The 23,388-nt window shown below is 38.3% G+C and overlaps 1 protein-coding gene and 1 pseudogene across 1 annotated transcript; both read left to right on the top strand.

Moving 5' to 3' along the window:
• The first annotated feature begins 2,210 nt into the window (after window positions 1–2,210).
• LOC5576003 (protein SEC13 homolog) lies at window positions 2,211–3,458 on the top strand. Its single transcript, XM_021850280.1, has one exon. It carries the CDS (start codon window positions 2,352–2,354, stop codon window positions 3,336–3,338), a length of 987 nt encoding a protein of 328 aa, XP_021705972.1. The 5' UTR covers window positions 2,211–2,351; the 3' UTR covers window positions 3,339–3,458.
• Window positions 3,459–13,409: 9,951 nt separating this feature from the next.
• On the top strand, window positions 13,410–14,351 carry LOC110674503 (annotated as a pseudogene).
• Window positions 14,352–23,388: the final 9,037 nt, after the last annotated feature.

The raw sequence follows: 23,388 nt of genomic DNA, 5'->3' as shown, positions 1-23,388 counted from the left end.
AAAAAGCGCATTCTTGATCGATTCCTTGCAGAAATTTCCCATGCATCAAGATAGGCCGAGAAATTACTTGTCAGCAGCGAATCAGGCTTTAAGCTAAGTATGCTGTTTTGCTCAAGAAAAGTAAAAATTTCTGCGGAAGAAATGGTCAAGAAATGATATTTCTTTTCGACTACGTACTGCATTCAAAGAAAACTGCTTTTCTTGAGCATTTCTTGCAAGAAATTTCCCACGCATCAAGATAGGCGATAACTTTTCTGTTGAAGTGCATACTTCGCTTTACTGTGCAAAAGGATAGTACTAGAAACGGTCATGGAAGGGGTCATGCACAAATTACGTCACGCTCCAAAGGGGGGGGGGTCGAGCCATGCGTGACAAGCCTTACAAAATTTTCGGAGGACTCATACAAAAAGTGTGACAAAGGGGGGGGGGGGGGAGTTGGTCGAAAAAGTTCAAATTTAGCGTAACATACTTTGTGTACCATCCCGAATGATTCCACTAACGGAATTACATGAGCTGTAGTAAGCTCACTACTTCAGCTACTTCAACCACAGACAAACAGACGTAACACTTAGAACAAATCTCGATCAAAATCATAGTCACGAAGACATGTACGCCCAATGCTAAAATCGGTTTGTTTGGTCGACAGGCCAACAGATGGTGGTAGTGTGTAAACGTCAAACGCGAACAAAACCGATGCGAGCGCTGCAGGTGACGGATTGGCCACCTACCATATTTTTGAATCTACCGTTAAAAAGGTGGTCGATGGACAATGATGAGAGTGTGACGTCTGTTTGTCTGTGGTATTTCTTTTCGACTACGTACTGCGATCAAAGAAAACTGCTTTTCTTGAGCATTTCTTGCAAGAAATTTCCCACGCATCGAGATAGGCGATAACTTTTCTGTTGAAGTGCATACTTCGCTTTACTGTGCAAAAGGATAGTACTAGAAACGGTCATGGAAGGGGTCATGCACAAATTACGTCACGCTCCAAAGGGGGGGGGGGGTCGAGCCATGCGTGACAAGCCTTACAAAATTTTCGGAGGACTCATACAAAAAGTGTGACAAAGGGGGGGGGGGGGGAGTTGGTCGAAAAAGTTCAAATTTAGCGTAACATACTTTGTGTACCATCCCGAATGATTCCACTAACGGAATTACATGAGCTGTAGTAAGCTCACTACTTCAGCTACTTCAACCACAGACAAACAGACGTAACACTTAGAGCAAATCGCGATCCAAATCATAGTCACGAGGACATGTACGCCCAATGCTATAATCGGTGTGTTTGGCCGACGAGCCAACAGATGGCGTTAGTGTGTAAACGTCAAATGCGAACAAAAACGATGCGAGCGCTGCGGGTGGCGGATTGGCCACCTACCATATTTTTGAATCAACCGTTAAAAAGGTGGTCGATGGACAATGATGAGAGTGTGACGTCTGTTTGTCTGTGGTATTTCTTTTCGACTACGTACTGCGATCAAAGAAAACTGCTTTTCTTGAGCATTTCTTGCAAGAAATTTCCCACGCATCGAGATAGGCGATAACTTTTCTGTTGAAGTGCATACTTCGCTTTACTGTGCAAAAGGATAGTACTAGAAACGGTCATGGAAGGGGTCATGCACAAATTACGTCACGCTCCAAAGGGGGGGGGGGGGGGGGGTCGAGCCATGCGTGACAAGCCTTACAAAATTTTCGGAGGACTCATACAAAAAGTGTGACAAAGGGGGGGGGGGGAGTTGGTCGAAAAAGTTCAAATTTAGCGTAACATACTTTGTGTACCATCCCGAATGATTCCACTAACGGAATTACATGAGCTGTAGTAAGCTCACTACTTCAGCTACTTCAACCACAGACAAACAGACGTAACACTTAGAACAAATCTCGATCAAAATCATAGTCACGAAGACATGTACGCCCAATGCTAAAATCGGTTTGTTTGGTCGACAGGCCAACAGATGGTGGTAGTGTGTAAACGTCAAACGCGAACAAAACCGATGCGAGCGCTGCAGGTGACGGATTGGCCACCTACCATATTTTTGAATCTACCGTTAAAAAGGTGGTCGATGCACAATGATGAGAGTGTGACGTCTGTTTGTCTGTGCTTCAACGCTTGTTTCAGTATTGAACTACCTTCCCTCTGATACCTTGGTTGAAACCATAACCTATGTAACGTATGTCACACCAACACTCCGACAGCGCAAAGCGATTGGGCTATCCCTCGTCACCAATCCACGTCAAACATAGTGCTGTCATTAACGAAAATTTCGCTGCGGAACCTAATCACTAAAATTTAGCTAATTTCTCCACAAAAATCACAAATTTAGCAAGCATTCCGTGCTAGTAGCAAGAGCATAATGGTGTCCGTGTTAAACACAATCGATACGGGTCATGAGGACATGATCCACGGAGCAGAGGTCGATTACTACGGGCTTCGTTTGGCGACGTGTTCTTCGGACAATTCGGTGAAGATTTTCGACATCAAAGGCGGAGCCCAAACACTGGCCGCGGATTTGAAGGGTCATGGGGGGCCTGTGTGGCAAGTGGCCTGGGCCCATCCCCGCTATGGAAATATTTTGGCCTCGTGTTCCTACGATCGGAAGGTGATTATATGGAAGGAAGCCGGCCCCGGAGATTGGACCAAGTGGTTCGAGTACAGTAATCACGATTCGTCGGTCAATTCCGTGGCCTGGGCCCCGGCGGAATATGGACTGATTCTGGCTTGTGGAAGCTCGGATGGTTCGGTGTCTATTTTGACGGCCAGTATCGAAGCGGGAACGTGGGATTCCAAGAAGATTCCAAATGCCCACAGCATCGGTTGCAATACGGTAAGCTGGTGCCCTGCAACTGCTCCGGAGCCGGCCTTTGACCAGAGACCATCGAAGGTCAACTTAGCCGTTAAACGATTGGCCACCGGAGGTTGTGACAATTCGGTCAAGATTTGGAAGGAAGACGGTGACCGTTGGGAGGAGGAAAAACGTCTGGAACTGCATTCGGATTGGGTTCGGGATGTGGCGTGGGCGCCAAATGTTGGGCTTCCCCGGCATCAGATTGCTAGCTGCTCCCAGGATCGAAGGGTTATCATCTGGAGTAGCGATGATCTGCAGAACTGGCAATCGATGATTTTGAACAACTTCGACGACGTGGTTTGGAACGTGAGCTGGTCCCTGACGGGAAACATTCTGGCCGTTTCCGGCGGGGACAATAAAATCAGCTTGTGGCGCGAAAATAACGAAGGGCAATGGATTTGCATCAGCGAGGACACAAATTCTGCCGGCCAGAGCCATCCTCCGTTGAATCAAACTCAGAATAATAGCTTTGTTCCGGAGCAGAGAACGTTGTAAACGAAGCGAAGTTTTGATTTATAACATTCATTTATTTGCCTAATATTTCCCTGAGTTCTATATAAACAGTTAACGATAAAATAAAGTAATAATGAAAATATTTCGATGCTTGTAAAATTATAATACTCATTTCTGTTTCGACAATTACGAAAGCCTTTTTTGGGGAATTAGCAGAGCCGTAGCGTGGCCTCAGGGCGCCCTTGGCAAACCTTGGTGGGGATTGCTCATCAAACCTTCCGGTCCGCCTCATAGTTACGTACTATTTGGTGCTGGGTGTAGTTCTTGTTTTTCCAGCTGCACTGAAAAGCATGAGCCATAGTCTTTGGCATACAATCGGATCTTTCTTTAGCAGAAAAGAACCGAAATGTCTATCGACGACCGCTGATTGCTAGCAGATATAGTGGAGAGCTTGTCTTGAAACGTTCATCGCTTCAAGCTAGTTGAAAAACTGAATACACTGATTGCCTGTCGATCAGAGCCGAACTAGGCATAGATCGTATACAAACATCTGAATCTACATGTCTCCGATGTATTACATCGTTCCAGGTGGGAGTTATCTGATATGTGAATATGGTACCATAACAGAATTTTCCATCTGAACGAAGTGATAAATCATAATATTCCGCAAACTGTATCACACATCTACAGAATGTATTGCATGAAGTTAAGACACAGCAGAGTATTGGGTACAGAGGACCATGTCCCTGCCGGGTAGCGCGAAACTGATGAGCGATAGACAATAGAATCAACAACACTGCCATAAGGTATAGTAAGCATGTGACTATTGTCGAAACTATAATTAGGAGGCAAATCAACATCCCAAGATCACATTTTTGTTACAACCCAATGTAGGTATCATTAAATTAGGCTGTAGAAAATGATAAATATCTGATCACTTAGGAATGTGTTGCAAGGTAATAAATGCTCGTAGGTAGTCTGTTTTCTTCGAATACACATGGATAAATTGTTAAAATTGCCAAATCATACGCGGAATTTATTGAACGGATCATGAAATTAGGACTGAAATCATAATTAGAGATGTACCGAATATTCGGCCGGCCGAATATTCGGGCCGAATATCTCGATTTTTTTAATTTTGCCGAATATTCGTTCTGCCGAATAATAAAATCCGTTATTCGGCCGAATAGGCCGAATAGTGACCGAATAATAACAAAACAAACTAAACTGTAAAAAAAATATTATGTTTATGTAAGGAAAATTTAAAAAATCAATAATTTATTCAAATGATGACCGAATTTTTCTTTTTATGGACACCTTGAATAGACTTTGATGTCAAATATTGAAAAAGTGAGAATTTCTTCATGTTCTATGGTGTTACCATTTGTTGTAGCAAATTTGTTTTCAAGGTATAGATGCATCGAAGCTAAACCCGGCATTTTCAAGAGCACAAATCTAGAGAACCACACAACCGTTTGTGCTGAAAATTTAACTTTCTGGTCAATCGCTGGTGTTGACCAATCATTCAAATATTCAGCGCGAACGGCTGTCAGATTCTCTAGATTTATGCTCTTCGATGCAGGTTTGGCTTCGATGCATCTTCACCTTAAAGTCCGTCAATTATCAGGACTTTCTATACGTTCTATATTCTTTGCAAAACCTACTGATCATGTTCTTCTATTATTATGAGAGTCAGGGGTCTGCGGTCTATTTGCCTCAATTTTTATGAAACACTTCCAAAAGTCGGATGAATAGTAAACCAAATTTCTTAAAAAAAATCAACAATAGGATACAGCTTCCTAGCGTCAGAAATACAGAAATCCTCAGAACTTATGATTTCTGCAAACGGTTTCAAAAGATCAAGAAGACGATCATTCATTTCCATTTATACTTCGTTTAATTGTTCAGCTTTTCCTGCTTATAAAAACTGCACATACGGGTGTTATTCGGCCGAATATTTAGGTTTTATTTGACCGAACATTAAGTCATTATTCGGCCGAATGTTCGGCCGAATATTCGTTTGGCCGAATGATAATATTTCAACTATTCGGTATTCGGCCAAAGGCCGAATAGTGCTATTCGGTACATCTCTAATCATAATGGTGATAGATTATCAACTTTCCTTTCGTCGTGCTATTTGTTACTGTTAGAATCAAAAACCGGTTTGGTTTCCCACTACATACGCCAATACAAAAGCACGAAAACTGAAGTATTATAATCGCGCGTTGAAACTTATTCAATATCCATATATTACATCAATAGTGAATTCTTGTATATAGCTAGTATAAATAACTGAATCATCAACTTCATAAACATTCTTTAACTGAAAACAGGATGCTTGTTTTATCAAACATGCTCAATCTGCACCTAAAATCTCGGATCCAAATAGTTTTCTAAATAAAAATTGTGTCTAAATAAAACGTGTAGGCCAACAAAACATAATTGAGTAGGAATTTACAAGTTATTTAGCACATGAAAAGCAGTTTAAATTAATCTATTAGTAGATCAACACTAATGCTCACATTTTTATATTCTCATTTCATCATGGTCCTCATTGCTCGAGCGGAGACGAACACCCTGGAGATGGAAAAAATCGACAGCGCTACGATAAGGAAACGTAACAGATGAGAAACTATCGATACATTTATCAATTATAAAACCCCGTTTTAATGTTAACACTTTGTTTCTGTTTTGTTTCTGTTTTTTTTCGTTTCAGCAATCAAACAACCGAACCAACTCTACACGCAAACAAGTTTTGTAGTATAATCTACTGAATCCATGGTAGAATTAAGAACTGCACCAACTATTTTCAACCGACTACAAAAATCTGTTAAGTTTACTATAATCTGGTAAAAATCACTGACCAGTGCAGTAAAAGTGACCATGTCCATAGTAGTCTCGACTACATAGCATTGTATTTCAATCCGTGACACTCACCTTACAACACAGTGTGGTAATAAATACAATGCCAAACTTGTCAAATCAAGAATGTTTCTAGTTATAAATGCTGCAACTGTGGTTAACCCCTCTACCGGCAGCTTAATTTTGCATCACTAAAAAATGTTCAAATAGCGAACTTTTTTGTTTATCGCTGTTTTCGCACCATTTCTTCACAAGCTCTCAAAAAACTCTTCTAGTTTTATAATGTGTGTCGATATTAATCATTGGTCATCTGGTTCCGAATATATTCCAATATTCCTTGGGGGACCGACGCGTAGCCATAACTCACGTGAATATCTCAGGCTACAGAATTTCTATCGTATTTGGATATTCACTCCTTGGAATGATACATTGATGCGAGTATGCTGTGCAAAAATGAAGCAATTTGGTGCAGCCATCTTTGGGTAATGAGCATTTATGTTTCTGGTACCACACTGGACATATAAAGATCTTTTTTTTTTATCTTATCATTTATTAAGCAGGCTCAAGCGCTCTTAGGCATTACGGAGCCGGATTCTATTGATTTATTTTACAAAATCATATTTGCTTCTTATTATCTAGGTTAGTTTTGGGGAACCGTAAAACTCGCGGTTTGGTCGAGGTTAAGGAGAACAATCATTTTTGGAAGGGATGGGAATTTTGGGTTTACTTGTTGATCTTCAACAGCAGCATATTGTAGTGGCGTTATTGGTGCTGATCAACGCAGAGTGGACATGACGACAACCTGTAACGGTACAAACAAACGGGTTTCGAGGGAAACAAGGTGGACATCCAAAAAACGGGAAGGGGTAAACGAGGTGGACAAGCGGAACAAATATAAAGATCTTGACAACTTTAAAAAACCTTATATCGGAATTTTAAGATTTCTCCAAGAATACTGAACCGATTTGTATGATTTTTTTCAGAGTAGCTCCTTATTACCTGGCATTGTATAGTACACATTTTATTTTTTTTTTGATTAATTGACCAAACACAAAATGGCGGCCAATGATATTTTATATGGAGAATGTCGGTCCCCCAAGGAACATCGAAATATCTTCAAAACTAGATCACCAATGATTACTATCGACACGAATTCTTAAACTAGAAGAGTTTTTTGAGAGCTTGTGAAAAAATGGTGCAAAAATATTGAGAAACAAAAAAGTTATCGCGATTTGAATATTTTTTTAGCGGTAAAAAATGAAGCTGCCGGTAGAGGGGTTAATTAAACCGAAAATATTTTCTTGTGTGGTGATGTTGATTATGTTCTGGTAGAGTTAACAGATTAGTGTAGTCGGTTGAAAATCGTTGGTGCAGTTCTTAATTTTACCATGGATTCAGTAGTTTCTACTATAAAATTCATTTCAGTGTACACCCGATTCTTTTTTTGCACGGCACGGTAAAAAATAAGCACCATGCTATCAATAGTTCTGCACTTGGTTTCGCACTACTGTTGAATCTTGACAAAATCAAGGTAACAGCACTTGAATTAAACGTTGCATGTTTTGATTTGAAATAAAAAAAAGTTAAAATAAACATTTCCGCCTGACCCAGATTTGAACCACTAATCTTCGGAGTGCAAGTCTAGTGTCTTACCTCGACACCAACTCGCATCTGTTGAAAGCAGGCCCATGACAACCATATATCGATACACAGTGGGCCGTATGAATAAAATGTAGTAAAGTTGAGTTTACTACATTCTCGGTAGTAAACGCTATATGTGGAACACGAGTGGAACATGTTAGTGTCATTTTCCTTTCTACACCTTTCGAACATACTACAAACAACGCATTGCTATGAATAAAGGTAGCATTTACTACAAAGCTACTGGTAGTTAGCTTTAGAGGTTGCTACACATGCTTTGAGTTTGCGGAATTGAATGGAATAATTTATTTTTGAGTAAAAATCATGGGAAAACGATATGAGTTTTGATATATCGGAAGGTATTTTGAGTTTTGCAAAGGAATTCTGAGGTTACGAAAACTTTCGCTCCGCCAATTCTGAGATTCCGGTAAGATTACCGGCAGTAGCAATTTTTAATATCCGTGTGAATTCTGGCATTACGATAATTATGTTATTTTCTAGGAATTTTAGGATGTCGGTAGGAATTCAGATATTGATAAAGTAATTCTGAATTTTACGTGTAAATTCTGACATATCACATTTCCTTTTGAATTCCGGAATTCCTGTAGGAACTTTGAGATTCCGATAGGGATGTCGGATTTTTTATGATAATTCTGAAAATTTAAACACCATTCTAGGAATATTGCGGAAATATTAGGAATCTGGTAAAAACTCTAGATTTGGGGGTGGGATTCCGAATATTAATCTCTTGGAATTCTGTGGGTATCTTTGAGACGGTATTTCTGTAAGAATCTATGAGATTGCGGTGGGATTCCTGCGAATTATTGTGTGAATATTTGTGATTCCGAAAATCAATCTTTGTAATTATTGTAAAAACCTTTAAGATTCCGTTGATCTCAAGTTCCGTTGGAATTTCAAAGTAAAGCTTTAATATAAACGTTTTGAATGTCGGTAAATATTTTATAGATTTCAATGGGATTTTTTGGGGAATCGTTAAGAATTTTATTAATTTCAAAGGGAACCCTGGTGTTTTAGGGGAGATCCTCATTGAATTCCAATGGAATCACTACAATTCTCATAAAAATCTCTACATTCTAAGTTCTAGACATTCCAAGGATACTATCAGAAACCCCACCAGAATAACGAGAATATCACAGAAACACTTAGAACATCGGAATTCAACATGCTGTTAAGAAAACACACGAGGAGCATCAAAATTCTACCGCAATTTCACCAGAATCTCAGTACTGGTGCTAGAAAATATGTGGTTCCAAATTTGATAGCTGTAATCTCAAGATCTCTTCATGTTAAGCTAGTATTTAAAAAATCATCGGCGTTGGCGAAGGCCGAAAACCACCCAGAAAATTCTTTGATGTACCATCATCATAAAATCATAGACATAGAGAGAATACCAGACTAATCGCAAAATTACACTACAAATCTTGTCAAATAACAGCACCTTCATGATTTGTGCAAATTGTCGCGTAATCGATTAGATTCCATGCATTTTTTCATATGCATGATTGTATTAATTTTAAGCGTCACTCTGAATAGATTATTCTTTACGTGCAGAATCACTCTGCACTCTGAATGGAAATTTCTTAACGTGCAGCTTCAGTCACTGCTCATGTTCGAAAGTAGTAAGTACTACCGCAGACAGACGTTCAAGTTAGACTCAGCCACTTGTGTAAAAACATGGCCGCCACAAATCGCCAAGTGGCAATAAGCTAACAGATGGCGTTAGTGGCGTATGCGTCCCGCCACCATCCTGATCACATTTCGTTGACAGCATGACACACAACCGCTCCCACAGTCCACGTGCTCAACGCTAAAAACTATGCACCTTTTTTCGCGCTGGGTGGGTGATGTTCCCTTTTGGTTCTAATTTCTCATGTAAAAGTTAATTAAATCCATTGTAATTTTTACCACAAGTTGGCATTTAATTTACTCACAGATTCATGCTAGTATAACACCCTTGAATGATCGTAACTCATGTAAAATAAATTGGCGTGAAAATATCACAATTGTGTGAATCATTTTTAAAGTGATTATTTTGATATTTTTGTTCAGTGGGTGGTGGACTGGGTGGTAAGCGAGAAGATGAAGCCACGTGCTTTTACGAACTGTCACTGTACTGCAGCAATTTGCTCCCTAGGTGACACCACGGTAGAATTTACACAGGAATTTTGAATAAATTTGTTCCTGCTTAAACGTCTGTCTGCGGTACTACATGTTCGAAAAGTTTTTTATTCATACCAAAAGTGTAGTAAACTTTGTGGATTTTGTTTTTGAGTAGATGCTACATGTAGTAAAGTTCAAAGTTTTTTATTCATATCACCCAGTGTTCTTCGTAGCCAGGATGTCCCGGGCGATACATGAATATCGCCCACTGTCAGTTGTGACAACTGTGAAAATAAAGACCATTGCTTTGTTTAATTCTCGCGTAACTTTTCAAAACGTCCTAAGTAACAAATGTAAACAAATCGAGATTATCATTGCAAATCATTTGCGTTGCACCACTTAGGAGCGCACTAGAACACTCGTTCTGATACATTAACAACAAATTAATCTATTCAAAGCTTAACAAAATGACCAATGTTCAAAACTGCATCGCTTTTAATCAATTGTTACATTGGACCTTTGATCAGAGAACCAACCACATGTCCTATGTAACATTATGCATAAACACGATTCTAATGTTACATTGGACATTCCTGAATAAAGCTTTGGAATGGAGTTTAAAAGGTAGAATGATTTGTAGAAGCGTGTCTCAGACACTACTTAGATGCATATAATGCCATAATAACTGCTTCTCAATCATTTCAGTCGATATTTTCAAAGTCGCACTGCCTCGCAAAATTGAAAACGCTCAAGTGACAAAAAGAGAATGAGTTACACAAAACTGTATTTTGGTCTTTTTGCCAAACCATGTTTTACCGTTTCGCTGGATTGGATCAGCTGCAACATCTCTTTTCATATTATTAGCGCATTGCGTGCATATAGGGGAATGATATTGAGTAGAGTGCCTGTAAACAAGAGTGACGTCATGTTCCAGTTTTGACAGGTCTCCTGCTCGATTGGAACGCGGATTTGTATGGAAATGACAGTTCGCCGCTGTTCCAATTTTTGACATTGACGCCACTCTTATCTAGATCCACTCTGATATTGAGCACAATATTGAGCATCATGATGTCATTGTATCAATCTGATTCAGATGCATGGTCGATCAAGCATATAAATATGCTTCCCGGCAGCAACACGAGCAACGTACATGCGCGACTTGCTCACACATATTTGCAGAGCGATCAATCACCGAAGAGAGGAGAAGCTTTATGTATTTGTTAGACGTGGGCTCCTTTCTCGAGTTCCTACAACAAGATGGACGGCGTCGTCATCGTCATCATTCCCCACCGCAATTTCTTGTTTCACCCGACGGCTGGTGCTGATTGCAACACAGCCGACATCACCACCACGTCATGCAGTGGGAAACTCTCACATGATCATGTGGGCGAAACCGTCATAAAAACGGGGGGAAAATTGAGGGAGAATCAGTGAGAGAGCAAAATGTCCTACATACAGCTCAACGTTTCCCCTCCTTCTGTTGTTACATAGGACACATAGACGGATGGGAAGAAGTGACGTCGTGCGATTGAATGAATCAAAACAAAGCACAGCTGGTGTCTCCGATTAGCACACCGCAACAAAATGTCGATTATCAGCGTATTGAGTGCATGTAGGGAAATGATATTCAGCATCATGATCTTATTGTATCAATCCGATTCAGATCCATGGTCGATGAAGCATATACATATGCTTCACGGCAGCAACACGAGCAACGTGCATGCGCGACTTGCGCACATATATTTGCAGAGCAATCATTCACCGAAGAGCGGAGAAGCTGTATGTATTTGTTTGGCATTGGTTTCCTACAACACAATCGACGGCGCCGTCATCGTCATCATTTCCCACCGCTATTTCTTGTTTGCGCCGACGGCTGGTGCCGAATGCAACACAGTCGTCACCACCCGTCGTGCAGTGGGTAACTCACACACGAACAAGTGTGGGCGAAACCAGCATTGAAACGGGAGGAATATTGAGAGAGAAACAGTGAGAAAGCAAAAAGTCCCAAATACAGCTCAACGTTTCCCCTCCTTCTGTTGTTACATAGGACACATAGGCGGGGGGGGAGTGACGGCGTGGCATTGAATGAATCAAATTGTTGTTGTTCGTGAGAGACTTTAACCCGAAGGTCATTCGTCTCTTCTTCAAATGAATAAAAACAAAGCACAGCTGGTGCATGCGATTATCACACCGCAACAAAATGAGCAGTTCAACTTGAATGTTGAAGCAGTTCAACGCACGTGGATACAAAATGAAATAAAACATGATTGTTGTGTGCTCAAATCAAAATATCCGATGTTACTATAACTGAAACAAAATGACAGAAATTAATGTCCAATGTAACAATTGTTGAAACAGAACGACCTATGTGATTTATCCTATGTACATATTTTTGGTCAAAACGTCCTATCTGATGTTTTTATAGATTTCAGTGTAATTTCCAAATAAATTGACAAAATTTTATTTCATACGTTGAACTCTATTACACTGCTTCCCTCTACAAGCAACACAGTGGGGAAAAATTGTTTCATTTTGATACAGTTTCAAAATATATTTTCACAACCTTCAAGCTCGATTTACTCGAAATGTGTGAATTGTTAGATAGGCCGTTTTGAAAAGTTACGCGAGAATTGTTTGTTATGGTTTGGTTATCAATTTTTGATATTGTTAAATCAGCTAATAAAGTGCCAAAAAGTTGAAGCACATTCAACATTTCGATAGTTTTGGAAGGAGAGCAAACATTAAAAGGCATCCTGCAAGCCTCCAAGCAAGCAATCAGTCATTTGATTGCGACACTTGCTCGAGTATGGATCATAAACATTAAACAAAACTCTGCATTTTGATTGCACTCTCGATTCAAATTACCCGAAAATGAGTAAACACATGGAGATGTTGACTACGCTAAAAGTCGTCCCGTGCCATGGGCCTGGTTGAAAGGGGTTAAGTTGATCTCAATCAGTTTCTACAACGAGCTGTCAATGATTGCTTTCATACAAAAGACATGATGTTCAAAATCAACGACTTTTCACTTCAGAGTCTAGTTCTAGAGACAGTAGAGCAAATCCAAAGTTAGAACCCTTCAAATCATGGTGATTGGTGTTTTGAATTGAGTCAAGTGATCAATCTATTCAATCGAACGTGCTGATGTTTTACCGTGGGGGGATGCGTACCGTGTAAAAAAATACCGTGAAAAAAAATCCGTGTTGTTTCGAGAAACCGTGCAAAAAAAGTTCCATAGGGATTATTGGAGTTCCAAAGAGATTCTTGGAAATCGATGTCCGGTGTCAATTGGGAATCCAAGATGGCGACTTCCGGTTTGAGGAAACCACTTGGAACCCATGCAATATGGGTATTTTTGAAACGGGGCTGACGAGTAGATGTCGGAAATCGATGTCCGGTGCCAATTGGGAATCCAATATGGCGACTTCCGGTTTGGGAAAATCACTTGGAACCCATGCAATATTGGTATTTTTGGAACGGGACCGACAAGGTGATACCATAGACTTAAAAAGTAAGACCTTGAACTGTCGAAGAAACGCATTTAAATTTGGGGGACCAATCGGGTACCCAGTAAAAACATTTTCCGTGTAGTTTTATTTCCGTGCACATCGAAGTGTCAGATTGACGTTTTAATTTTTTGACAGTTTGTTTTCGAAATTTATGTTTTGTTTTGTTTCCTCGTCCTCGCCGTCGTCGTAGACAGAAAAATGTAAGTATTTTTGGTATTTTTTACATAAATCAATCATAATTAATCCAATTCGTTGTAATTTCAGGCCGAAATCCAAAATATTACTCTACATCAGCACCCCACCCAACTCGTTCCTGGTAAGATCCGCCTTCGTTCCCAAACATTTGACTTTGGTGGTGGTGTCAGAGTAAGGCATCTTGGATGCAGATGTTCGTTAAGACCCTGACGGGCAAGATTGATGCCTTGATGTCGAACCGTCCGATACGTTCGAGAATGTCAAGTCCAAAACCCAAGACAAGGAGGACAATCCCGCCAGATCAGCAGCGTTTCATCTTCGTCGGCAAGCAGGTGGAAAATAGCCGCACTCTGACTACAACATCCAGAAGGAGTCCACTTGGTGCTGCGCCTCCACCGCGCCAAGGAGCGCAAGAAGAAGACCGGAAGAAGATCAAGCACAAGGTCAAACTTATCGTCTTCAGTACTAGAAGATCGACGAAAACGGCAAGATCCACCGTCTGCGTCGTGAGTACATCAGCGACACCTGCAGTGCCGGAGTCTTCACAGTTACTCACGAATATCGTCACTACTGCGACAAGTGCCTCCTGACCCTGGTCTATTCCAAGCAGGAGGAAAAGTAAAAGATGGCAAGCCTGCGCTCTCTGAAGAAATCACCGAAGGAACTCTAGAAGTCTCTCGAGGAAATATTTGTCAAATTCCTGGAGGAAGTCTTAAAGATAGCTGGATAAATTCCTGGAAAATCTCTAAGAGGAATCCACGGAGGTTTGTCAGAAGTAATATCCGGATAAACTCCAGAAGGAATCACTGGAGTTGTGTATGAATTACTGAAGAAACTTCTGAAACGCATGGAGGAATAACAGGAGAAACTTCTTGGGGATTCCTGGGTCAACTCCTAAAGAAGCCTCGGATAAATAATTCGAAAAATTCATGAAGAAACTTATGGAGGAACTACCAGAGTCTTTGAAAATCCCCGAAGAAATGCCTGAACCTGAATATCCTTGAGAAGTTGCTGACAAATCTCCTGGAGGCTTGTAACAGGGCTGGTTACAAATCTATTTTCAAAGACTTGGTCACTATTTCAATACATGTCTCTTAAAAATCTCTAACGTCAGGTCGTTAAGATCTCTATTTTAACTAAAATGGTCACTTTTTCCCTATTTCGCTTGCATTGAATCCTGATGCCAAATTTTAGAGGTTCCCGAAAAACCTTCAGAGACTATTACACGACTAGTTCACAGGTTCTTCGTAAATTTCTTCTCAGATTCATCGAGGAAAAGTCTCAGGAATTTTTGCTAGTGATTTCGTTAGATTTTTCCTGGCATACTGTTATGGAGTTCTCCAGTGATTCTGCGAGCGTCATTTCAAAGGATGCTTAGAGGGATTTTTTACAGAATTTGCTCCAGGAAATCCTTAAGCACTTCATCGCTTCTATTTCCTTTAGCTCCACAAAGACTGTCTCAGGATTTTCTTCAGATATTTTCAAACTAATTCTTCAACTGATTTCTACAGTTAAATTATTATAGGAGATCTTCGAAAGATTCATACAGGCGTTCTTTCTAGCAAATCTACATAGGTTCGTTTAAGAGTTTTCTAAGAATTAAATTTACGTATTTACGCCAATTTTTCCAGTTAGTCTTTCGGGCATTTTCATATGACTTCCAATATAAGTTCATCCACATTTATGCCCAGGAATTATTCTAAAAATTCCTCCTAGGAATATTCGTTCCATTCAAGAATTACTCCTGCAGATTTTCCAAACAATTTCTCGAATAATTTCTCAAGTAAATTTTAATGGGTGCTTCAAAAGTTCATTTAAGTTTCTCATCTGCCGTTACAACAGTAATAGTAATTTCCTAGATATCCTTGCATGATATTATCCAGAGACTTGATTAATTATTTGTTTCAATTATCTTAGCAATTTGTCTAGGAAATGCACTAAGATTTCTTCAAAAGTCCAGGATTTCTTACAAAGAATCATGTCGGTGTTTAGCAAGAGGTATTTTAGCACTTAATCATGTTTCATCAGATCTTTAGATTTTCCTTCTCAAATGCCTCCCAGATTAAGAATATCAGTACCGTAAAACGGGGTAACTTTGATAGTTTTTTCGAAGAAAACTTGAATATTTATGCATGCTGTTTCAAAGATTTACAATTAATATTTTTAAAACAAGTACTGGCATCCTAGCTATCGATTACAGTCGATAGATTGGCAAAAGATTTATTATGAATGGATATATAATTTTTCATATAATCGAAAGTTGGTTTTCTGTTTTGGGGTAACTTTGATAATGGAGTATGATTCGAACGAAATTGAATGAATAACGAACATTTGTAGTGCATTGCATACCTCTAGGCGTTTAACGTTATATGGAAATTTCTGACTTAGTTTACAAAAATAGTCCCAGTTTGTGAAAATGCTTTTCTCTAAGAGATTTGAGACCGATTTCAAGTTCTATGATAACTAGGCTGTCAAAGATAAGTGTCCAACTATTCAAAACTACATCAAATAGTGATCGTAGAACATATTGTTTGTAAACGTTGCGAAAATGCTAAAATTGTGTAATTTTTTTTAAATTCGTATAAAAAGCCTAAAATGTTCTTGATTCAAATGAAAACCGCTCTTACATGAAGTGTTATACTAATGCTCTTTAGTTTTGCATTCGTTTTGCTTTACTGATTAACAGAAATTATGATATTTCGTTTAGTATGTGGTGGGTGATAGTGCCTAATATCAAAGTTACCCGCATTATCAAAGTTACCCCGTTTTACGGTACATACTTTGTCATACAGTATTGGACAAAACATTTGCAACTTTTTCGATTTTCTATACAAAATGGTCATCTTTTACACCTTAGAGAATAGAACCCGCTTTGGTCAACATCAATACACAGCAAAAAAGTGGTTGAATATTACATCGCAGACAGACGTTTAAGCAGGAACAAATTTATTCAAAATTCCTGTGTAAATTCTACCGTGGTGTCACCTAGGGAGCAAATTGCTGCAGTACAGTGACAGTTCGTAAAAGCACGTGGCTTCATCTTCTCGCTTACCACCCAGTCCACCACCCACTGAACAAAAATATCAAAATAATCACTTTAAAAATGATTCACACAATTGTGATATTTTCACGCCAATTTATTTTACATGAGTTACGATCATTCAAGGGTGTTATACTAGCATGAATCTGTGAGTAAATTAAATGCCAACTTGTGGTAAAAATTACAATGGATTTAATTAACTTTTACATGAGAAATTAGAACCAAAAGGGAACATCACCCACCCAGCGCGAAAAAAAGGTGCATAGTTTTTAGCGTTGAGCACGTGGACTGTGGGAGCGGTTGTGTGTCATGCTGTCAACGAAATGTGATCAGGATGGTGGCGGGACGCATACGCCACTAACGCCATCTGTTAGCTTATTGCCACTTGGCGATTTGTGGCGGCCATGTTTTTACACAAGTGGCTGAGTCTAACTTGAACGTCTGTCTGCGGTGATACCGTAAATCGATGTCCGGTGCAATCTGGGAATCCAAGATTGCGACTTCCGGTTTGTGAAAAATCACTTGGAACCCATGCAATATGGGTGTTTCTGGAATTCACAATTCAATTATTTTCGACGGTTTTGGTTGCTGCATGACCGTTTGGGCATTTTTATCTCGTAGAGGAAGTTTTTCTCTACATTTTGACATGTTCTTTGACTTGGTTACGCTGTGCAATTAATTAATTGGGACACAAAACTAAAATCACTTCCTTAGGGGGTCCAAAATACGACCGTTACCCTATTAGGCAATTTTCCACAACTATATACTGAATAGTTGCTTTATTATATTACTTTGCAGCTGCTACGCACACATTGCTCAATTTCTGTGTGTAACGTGTTGTAACGGTTGCATGGATGAACCGATTAAATTAAATTAATTTCAGATGAAATAAACACATTTTCTATATACAAACGGTTGATGCAAGTGCGGAATTGTCCTTTCTATCTAAATGGCATGCGAATTGAGTTGGTCTTTCGATTTAAACTGGTAAATTTGCAGGAAAATGGGCCAGGGGGTCCAAAATATATTGGTTACCCTATATTGTAATGATGTTTATTCAGGTTCCACTTAGCCTAATAAGGGGTCATGTACAAATTACGTCATGTTCAAAGGGCGGGGGTATGGGGTCGAGCCAAGCGTGACAAGCCTTACAAAATTTTCGGAGGACTCATACAAAAAGTGTGACAAAGAAGGGGAGGGGACCTAAAAGGTTGAAATTTGGCGTGACATAATTTGTGTACCATCTCTAAGAACTGTTGATTTAACAACGCTAATTTACACACTTAATCGCGCTTTTTGTGTTCGGTAATTTTTTTTACGGTGTTCGAATTGTAAAACACAAAAAATACCGAGTTTTCAGCTTTTTCGGTGAAAATCACTGAGATTCAGCGATGCTATTTCGTATTTTACTGAAAACGGTAGTCACTTGTACTGAACACATCGTTACATTCAAACTTTACCGAACAAACTCAGTTGCAGTAAAAAATCAGTAATGTTGAGTAACGAGATTTCGGTAAAAAAACAATTTCTACTGAGTTATCGTTAAAATAGAATAAAAACATTGTTCTGCAACACATGTCAGCCAAAACGGACGCGGCTTCAACGGTGATGAATATTTTCTGGTCCGGCAAAGTTTTGTTACCCAAATCTAGCACCCATCAGGTCAGCTACTCATGGTAAGTAGGAATAATCGAATATCTGCGACGTATTCCGATGAAATTTGTTGGAATCAGAACTGGAATCACTTTTCTGTGCTTGACCAGCTAAGACAAGTTTTCCCAGTTTCAGATTGTGTGGTTTAATGCAAACAATTTGTCGCAAATATTCGATTTCTCATTCCGTGAAGAACCTTACCATGAAGAGCTGCCCACATGCTAAAGATGGAGACAAAAAAGAGTGGAGAATTTGACTGAAAATAACATACACCATAACTGAATGACTGTTTTATGAATCCTGGATTTTGTTTTGGATATTAATTGAAAAGTAAAACAAATTAGTAGGCATTTTCGGAATTTTGGTTAGCCCTTCTAAAAGCTGAAAAAATCAGCAATCAATAATAAACAAACATTTACTGAAAAAGCCAGTAATATATACGCTTCAAAAAGTACTGACTATTTCGGTATGTTTTGACAATTCCAGGAGCTTTGAGAATTACGCAGTTTTCGGTACGATCAAAAAATTACTGAGATAACTCTGCTGTTCAAAAACCCAGTAAAATTTTACCGACTTCGGTAATACAATCTAAGTGTGTAACAAACATTATTATTGCAGTTTAATTCAGCATCATGTTTAACAACATTTTAATTATTTCCATGTGAAGCCTTTGTTCAGGCGTTGTTCACACAAATTTGGAGAAGTCATAAAGCGTGTCGTTGAATATTGACTTCATTCTACAACTTCAAAATCGATTCATAAGCATTTATCTCAGCTTGTATTCAACTGCCACAAAATTAATATTGAAAACAAATAAATGACCAAAAATCGTATGTATTTCAAATGCAGTGTATACGCGTGTATACTTTTACCATGAATTAATAACCACTTTTAATAATTACCTGGATACAGGATTCAAACTCAAGACCTTTCCATCATCAGCGGTGTACCTTGCCATCTGCGCCATCCTTGAATTCATATATCAGCCTTCCCGTGCCCAATATAAACCTCTTGTAGCTGAATATTGATCATGCTTGAACTTCTATTCAACAATGTCTAATCAACATGTGCTAGGCTGATCAACAACTGAACATGCGCATTACTTCTGCTGCTTTCAGTACTGATGCAAGCTGAATTCAGTCGGCTATTTATAGCACACAGTAAGCAAATTTATGACAATGCTGGTCAAAAATAAAGTTTATCCACAAAGTAAAAACAGTCTGATATGATTAATTGAATTTCATAATAAGTTTTAACTTGTTAAAACTTTAATTTAATTGATCATCTAAGTATACTAAAATTCATTAATTTCATATATTATATATTTCATTGAGTTAATATTTTAATCATTTGTCGTATTTTTTCTACCTATTAAGCATTATAGAAATATAAAATATAGTTCAATCATTTGTATGTTAAACGTGCTCTTTTTGTTTTTCAAAATCCTATATCAGAAGACTGATTCAAAATATTTTTTAAACATAATTCATAATTGAATTCAATTGTATTGAAAAATGATTGTATCCAATATGTTTTTATATATGAGTAAGTTAGTGACGAATTCGCCAAAAGCGAAAAGCCACTCAAATAGAGATAATTAATGATAATATTAGTAAATTGAACACTGCAATACATTATGAACGCAACGCAATTTTTAAATATTTTGTCCACTTTTCGTGAATTTGGCTATGGTGTGATCTCTTTTGTAAGGCTTATTTGTTGCTGAACAATGTGTTTATTAATCGTTATTTTGGCATTCTTTGGATTAACTGCTCGGATGATATATCTTTGTTGAATTAGGATTTTATAAAATACCTATTCAGCTTTTAATCATGTTCATGTTAAGCATTGAAACAGCTGAAGTGCGAAGCAACCAAAACATTTGTTCATCTCCTGTACATCTGTTTACCCAAATATATTTGTTTGGTGGAATATTGGCTCTTTAATAGAATGAAAAATGACTTGTTCAACTCATTAGTAAAACAATCTTGACAAGTCGACAGAGATGCTTTGGAAAAGTTTAATAAGTGTTGATTCTATTATTATTCATTCCAGTAAAAAATGTTGAACATTGACTTAAATTTGGTTCTAAATTGCATCTTCTCAGCTCTTTCTAGGGCATTCTTTCAACGGTCACCATCATTCAACAATAATCAAATATGTATGTTTATTTGTGACTCTGGACTGTTAGTTGGGTAACCACTTTCATGTAATTATTTTTGAATTATTATGTATACTGCGATTATCATTGAAAATGTTATGATTAGTAAAGCCCCAAACGCAATGATGGCGGAACGGCAACGGAAAGCGGAACCGGTTCGCCAGCATGAACTACAACAAGCTTGTCGACTAAGTGTTAGTTCAATTTCATTCGTTGTCAGCTCAGTCGAGATGGTGTGATTCATCCTGGCGAACCGGTACCGCATTCCGTTGCCGTTCCGCTATCATTGCGTTTGGGCCTTAACTATTTCCGATATCAATAACGTCGCAAGTGATGATCACTACATTTGGAAATTTAAATTATGATCTTTTTTATCCAATGTGATTCGAACTTTACCTCGTTGATCCACATGTCGCCTACATGTCTGAGATTTGATTTAGAAAACATTTGAAACATTTGAAAATAACATAAAAAAGACATAATATGTCTTGCTAGAATAAAAGCATACTCATATACTGTTATTCACATTGTTTAAAAGTTTTACTAATCATGCTGGTATACATTTTAAGTATAAGACACTGAAACTTTTGTACAATTTGTTGTTAATCGAATGTTCAATATTCTTCTTAAATGATGGCTACAACCTATAGAAGCTTTTAATCAGTCAATTGTTAAACTTCTTATGTGTTGTAGAACAAAAGCTACTATATTTGCATTTTTGGAAGTTTATTCAGCTCTTACTCAAAACACAAAGTTAAAGTGGAATAACAGCTTTTTTACAAGCGGAAATTATTTTTATTCAATTAATGATTCAACTAAAAATTTGTTCAGCAATGGTTGCTGCGGCTTGTATTAAACACGTAAGTATCTTAAAAGCTACCAATTGTTCCTTGGGACAGGCCTATATTGGAAAGGATCTTGACGACGGGACAAACGGACAAATTGATGAAACTTAAAATCAGAACAACGAGTTTTATATGGTGCTTCCTCTCCAAGATCTCTTTTAAGACTCCTTCATTAAACTTTTCTTATTTTGCTTGACTCCTACGATTTGTTATTGTCTAGGTTACTGTGATTGATCCTAATTCATTGAAAACATAACATTTCGTTACTAATCTTATTCCCTACAACATGCAAATGTGAGGATCAACATAGGCTGACTATTTTCCTGAAAAAGTTGAATAGCATTTGGTTTACTTATTAATTACCGGATGATGAAGTTAGCTACCGCATCACACTTTATCATTACGAAAAATCATGTAAACACTAAAGCTGATCTTATTCTGCTAATATACACATGTATTTTTAAAAACAAAAAAAACATAAATGCTTCAAGAGTAATCCTGATTTCCCAGATCTTTGAACAAAACATAGCTTTCTTGTATGTGAGACAATGTGAAGTGAATTTTCAGAAATAGCTTCTCGTCTTCCACAATTTAATTTGCTACCATACTTAAGGCTTAGAATAAATTAATAGGACCCCAATTTAGTATTTTATTGTAATGTACGCTATTTCTGTTCAGTTTACCGTACTTGTTCACTAATAGTTCTCTGAAAGTTAGAATAACACGAATATACTTGGGCACTAGAGTGGTTCAAAAAATCGTTTTTGCTCCACACCGCTCATTCGATTCTAGATCAAATTCTGAGTGTCCTCCCAAAATTTGAGCTCATTTGGATGAAAACTGAGACTGCACAAGCCCTTGAAAGTTTGTATGGGAATTACGCGGAATTACTATGAGAAAAGCAACCAATTCATTCAATCGGTCATAGTATTTGCCCATGTGCTCTTGGAGATTAGAACTACGTTGATACTGTGAGATACTTTCATCAGCTACAACTTTGCCGAAGACCGTTTTCAAATCGGACGCCTCAGTAATTAGTTATTGATTTATATCCAGTCACAAATTCTTCAGCAGTGCTCATTTAACTTCTGAACAGGCAACATTGCTGCACCTGGCGCGAAAGATAGCACGCGCAAATCATGGCTACTATGTTTTACTGCATATATTATGTATCCGGTAGAAATCAAGACCAACATTTATTTATAATTATTGATTTCTTGGGCCCCGTGCGTCGCAGCTAATATGTGAATAGTGCGCTGTGTTCATAAAAATCGTAAGAATGCAGCGCCACACAAAAAAACTGATTTCAAAATCGCGCGAGTTGAGGCGCGTCGCGAGTCTCACTGGCGCGATCCGGTTTGGTGGCGGTGCGACAATATCCAGTGATGCCTGCAGAGCAGCCCAATAAATATAGCCAAAGTTTTACAACTCTTTCAAAAATCAATAACTAATTACTGGGACGTCCGATGTAAAAACGGTCTTCAGCAAAGTTGTAGCTGATTATTGTATCTCACAGTATCAACGTAGTTCCAATCTCCAAGAGCACATGGGCAAACACTATGATCGATTGAACGAATTGGTTGCTTTTCTCATAGTAATTCCCATATAAACTTTCAAGGGCTTGTGCAGTCTCAGTTTTCATCCAAATGAGCTCAAATTTTGGGAGGACACTCAGGATTTGATCTAGAATCGAATGAGCGGTGTGGAGCAAAAACGATTTTTTGAACCACTCTATTGGGCACTCATTTGACGAATTTAATATTTAGACTATAACATCGTCTCAAAGAAATGGATGATACATTTTTCAGATCCCCAGACATAAAGGTATATTTTAATTATGGTTTAATTGAATCATGATCCATTTGTGAACATAATTTTGAATATCTGGATTACCAATCCGCTTGATCTTCTCTTTCCTCCTACATTTAGCATCAAATATTTAAAAGATTGTTTAGAATGGACTTATCCTCAAGTTGGAATCCTTACCTTTGGGTTTAAATCATTATAGAGTGGTGTACTTTAGAACATGTAATGAGGTCATACCGAGAAATGTCTTGGGGCTTGT

This window comes from Aedes aegypti, chromosome 1 (assembly GCF_002204515.2).
Source record: "Aedes aegypti strain LVP_AGWG chromosome 1, AaegL5.0 Primary Assembly, whole genome shotgun sequence".
Lineage (NCBI taxonomy): Eukaryota > Metazoa > Arthropoda > Insecta > Diptera > Culicidae > Aedes > Aedes aegypti.
The sequence above is the reverse complement of the archived record's forward strand: the minus strand, read 5'-3'. Positions and strand labels throughout refer to the sequence as shown.

Coding starts and splice junctions, on each gene's coding strand:
- LOC5576003 (XM_021850280.1), top strand. CDS start 2,352: ATGGTGTCCGTGTTAAACACAATCGATACGGGTCATGAGGACATGATC.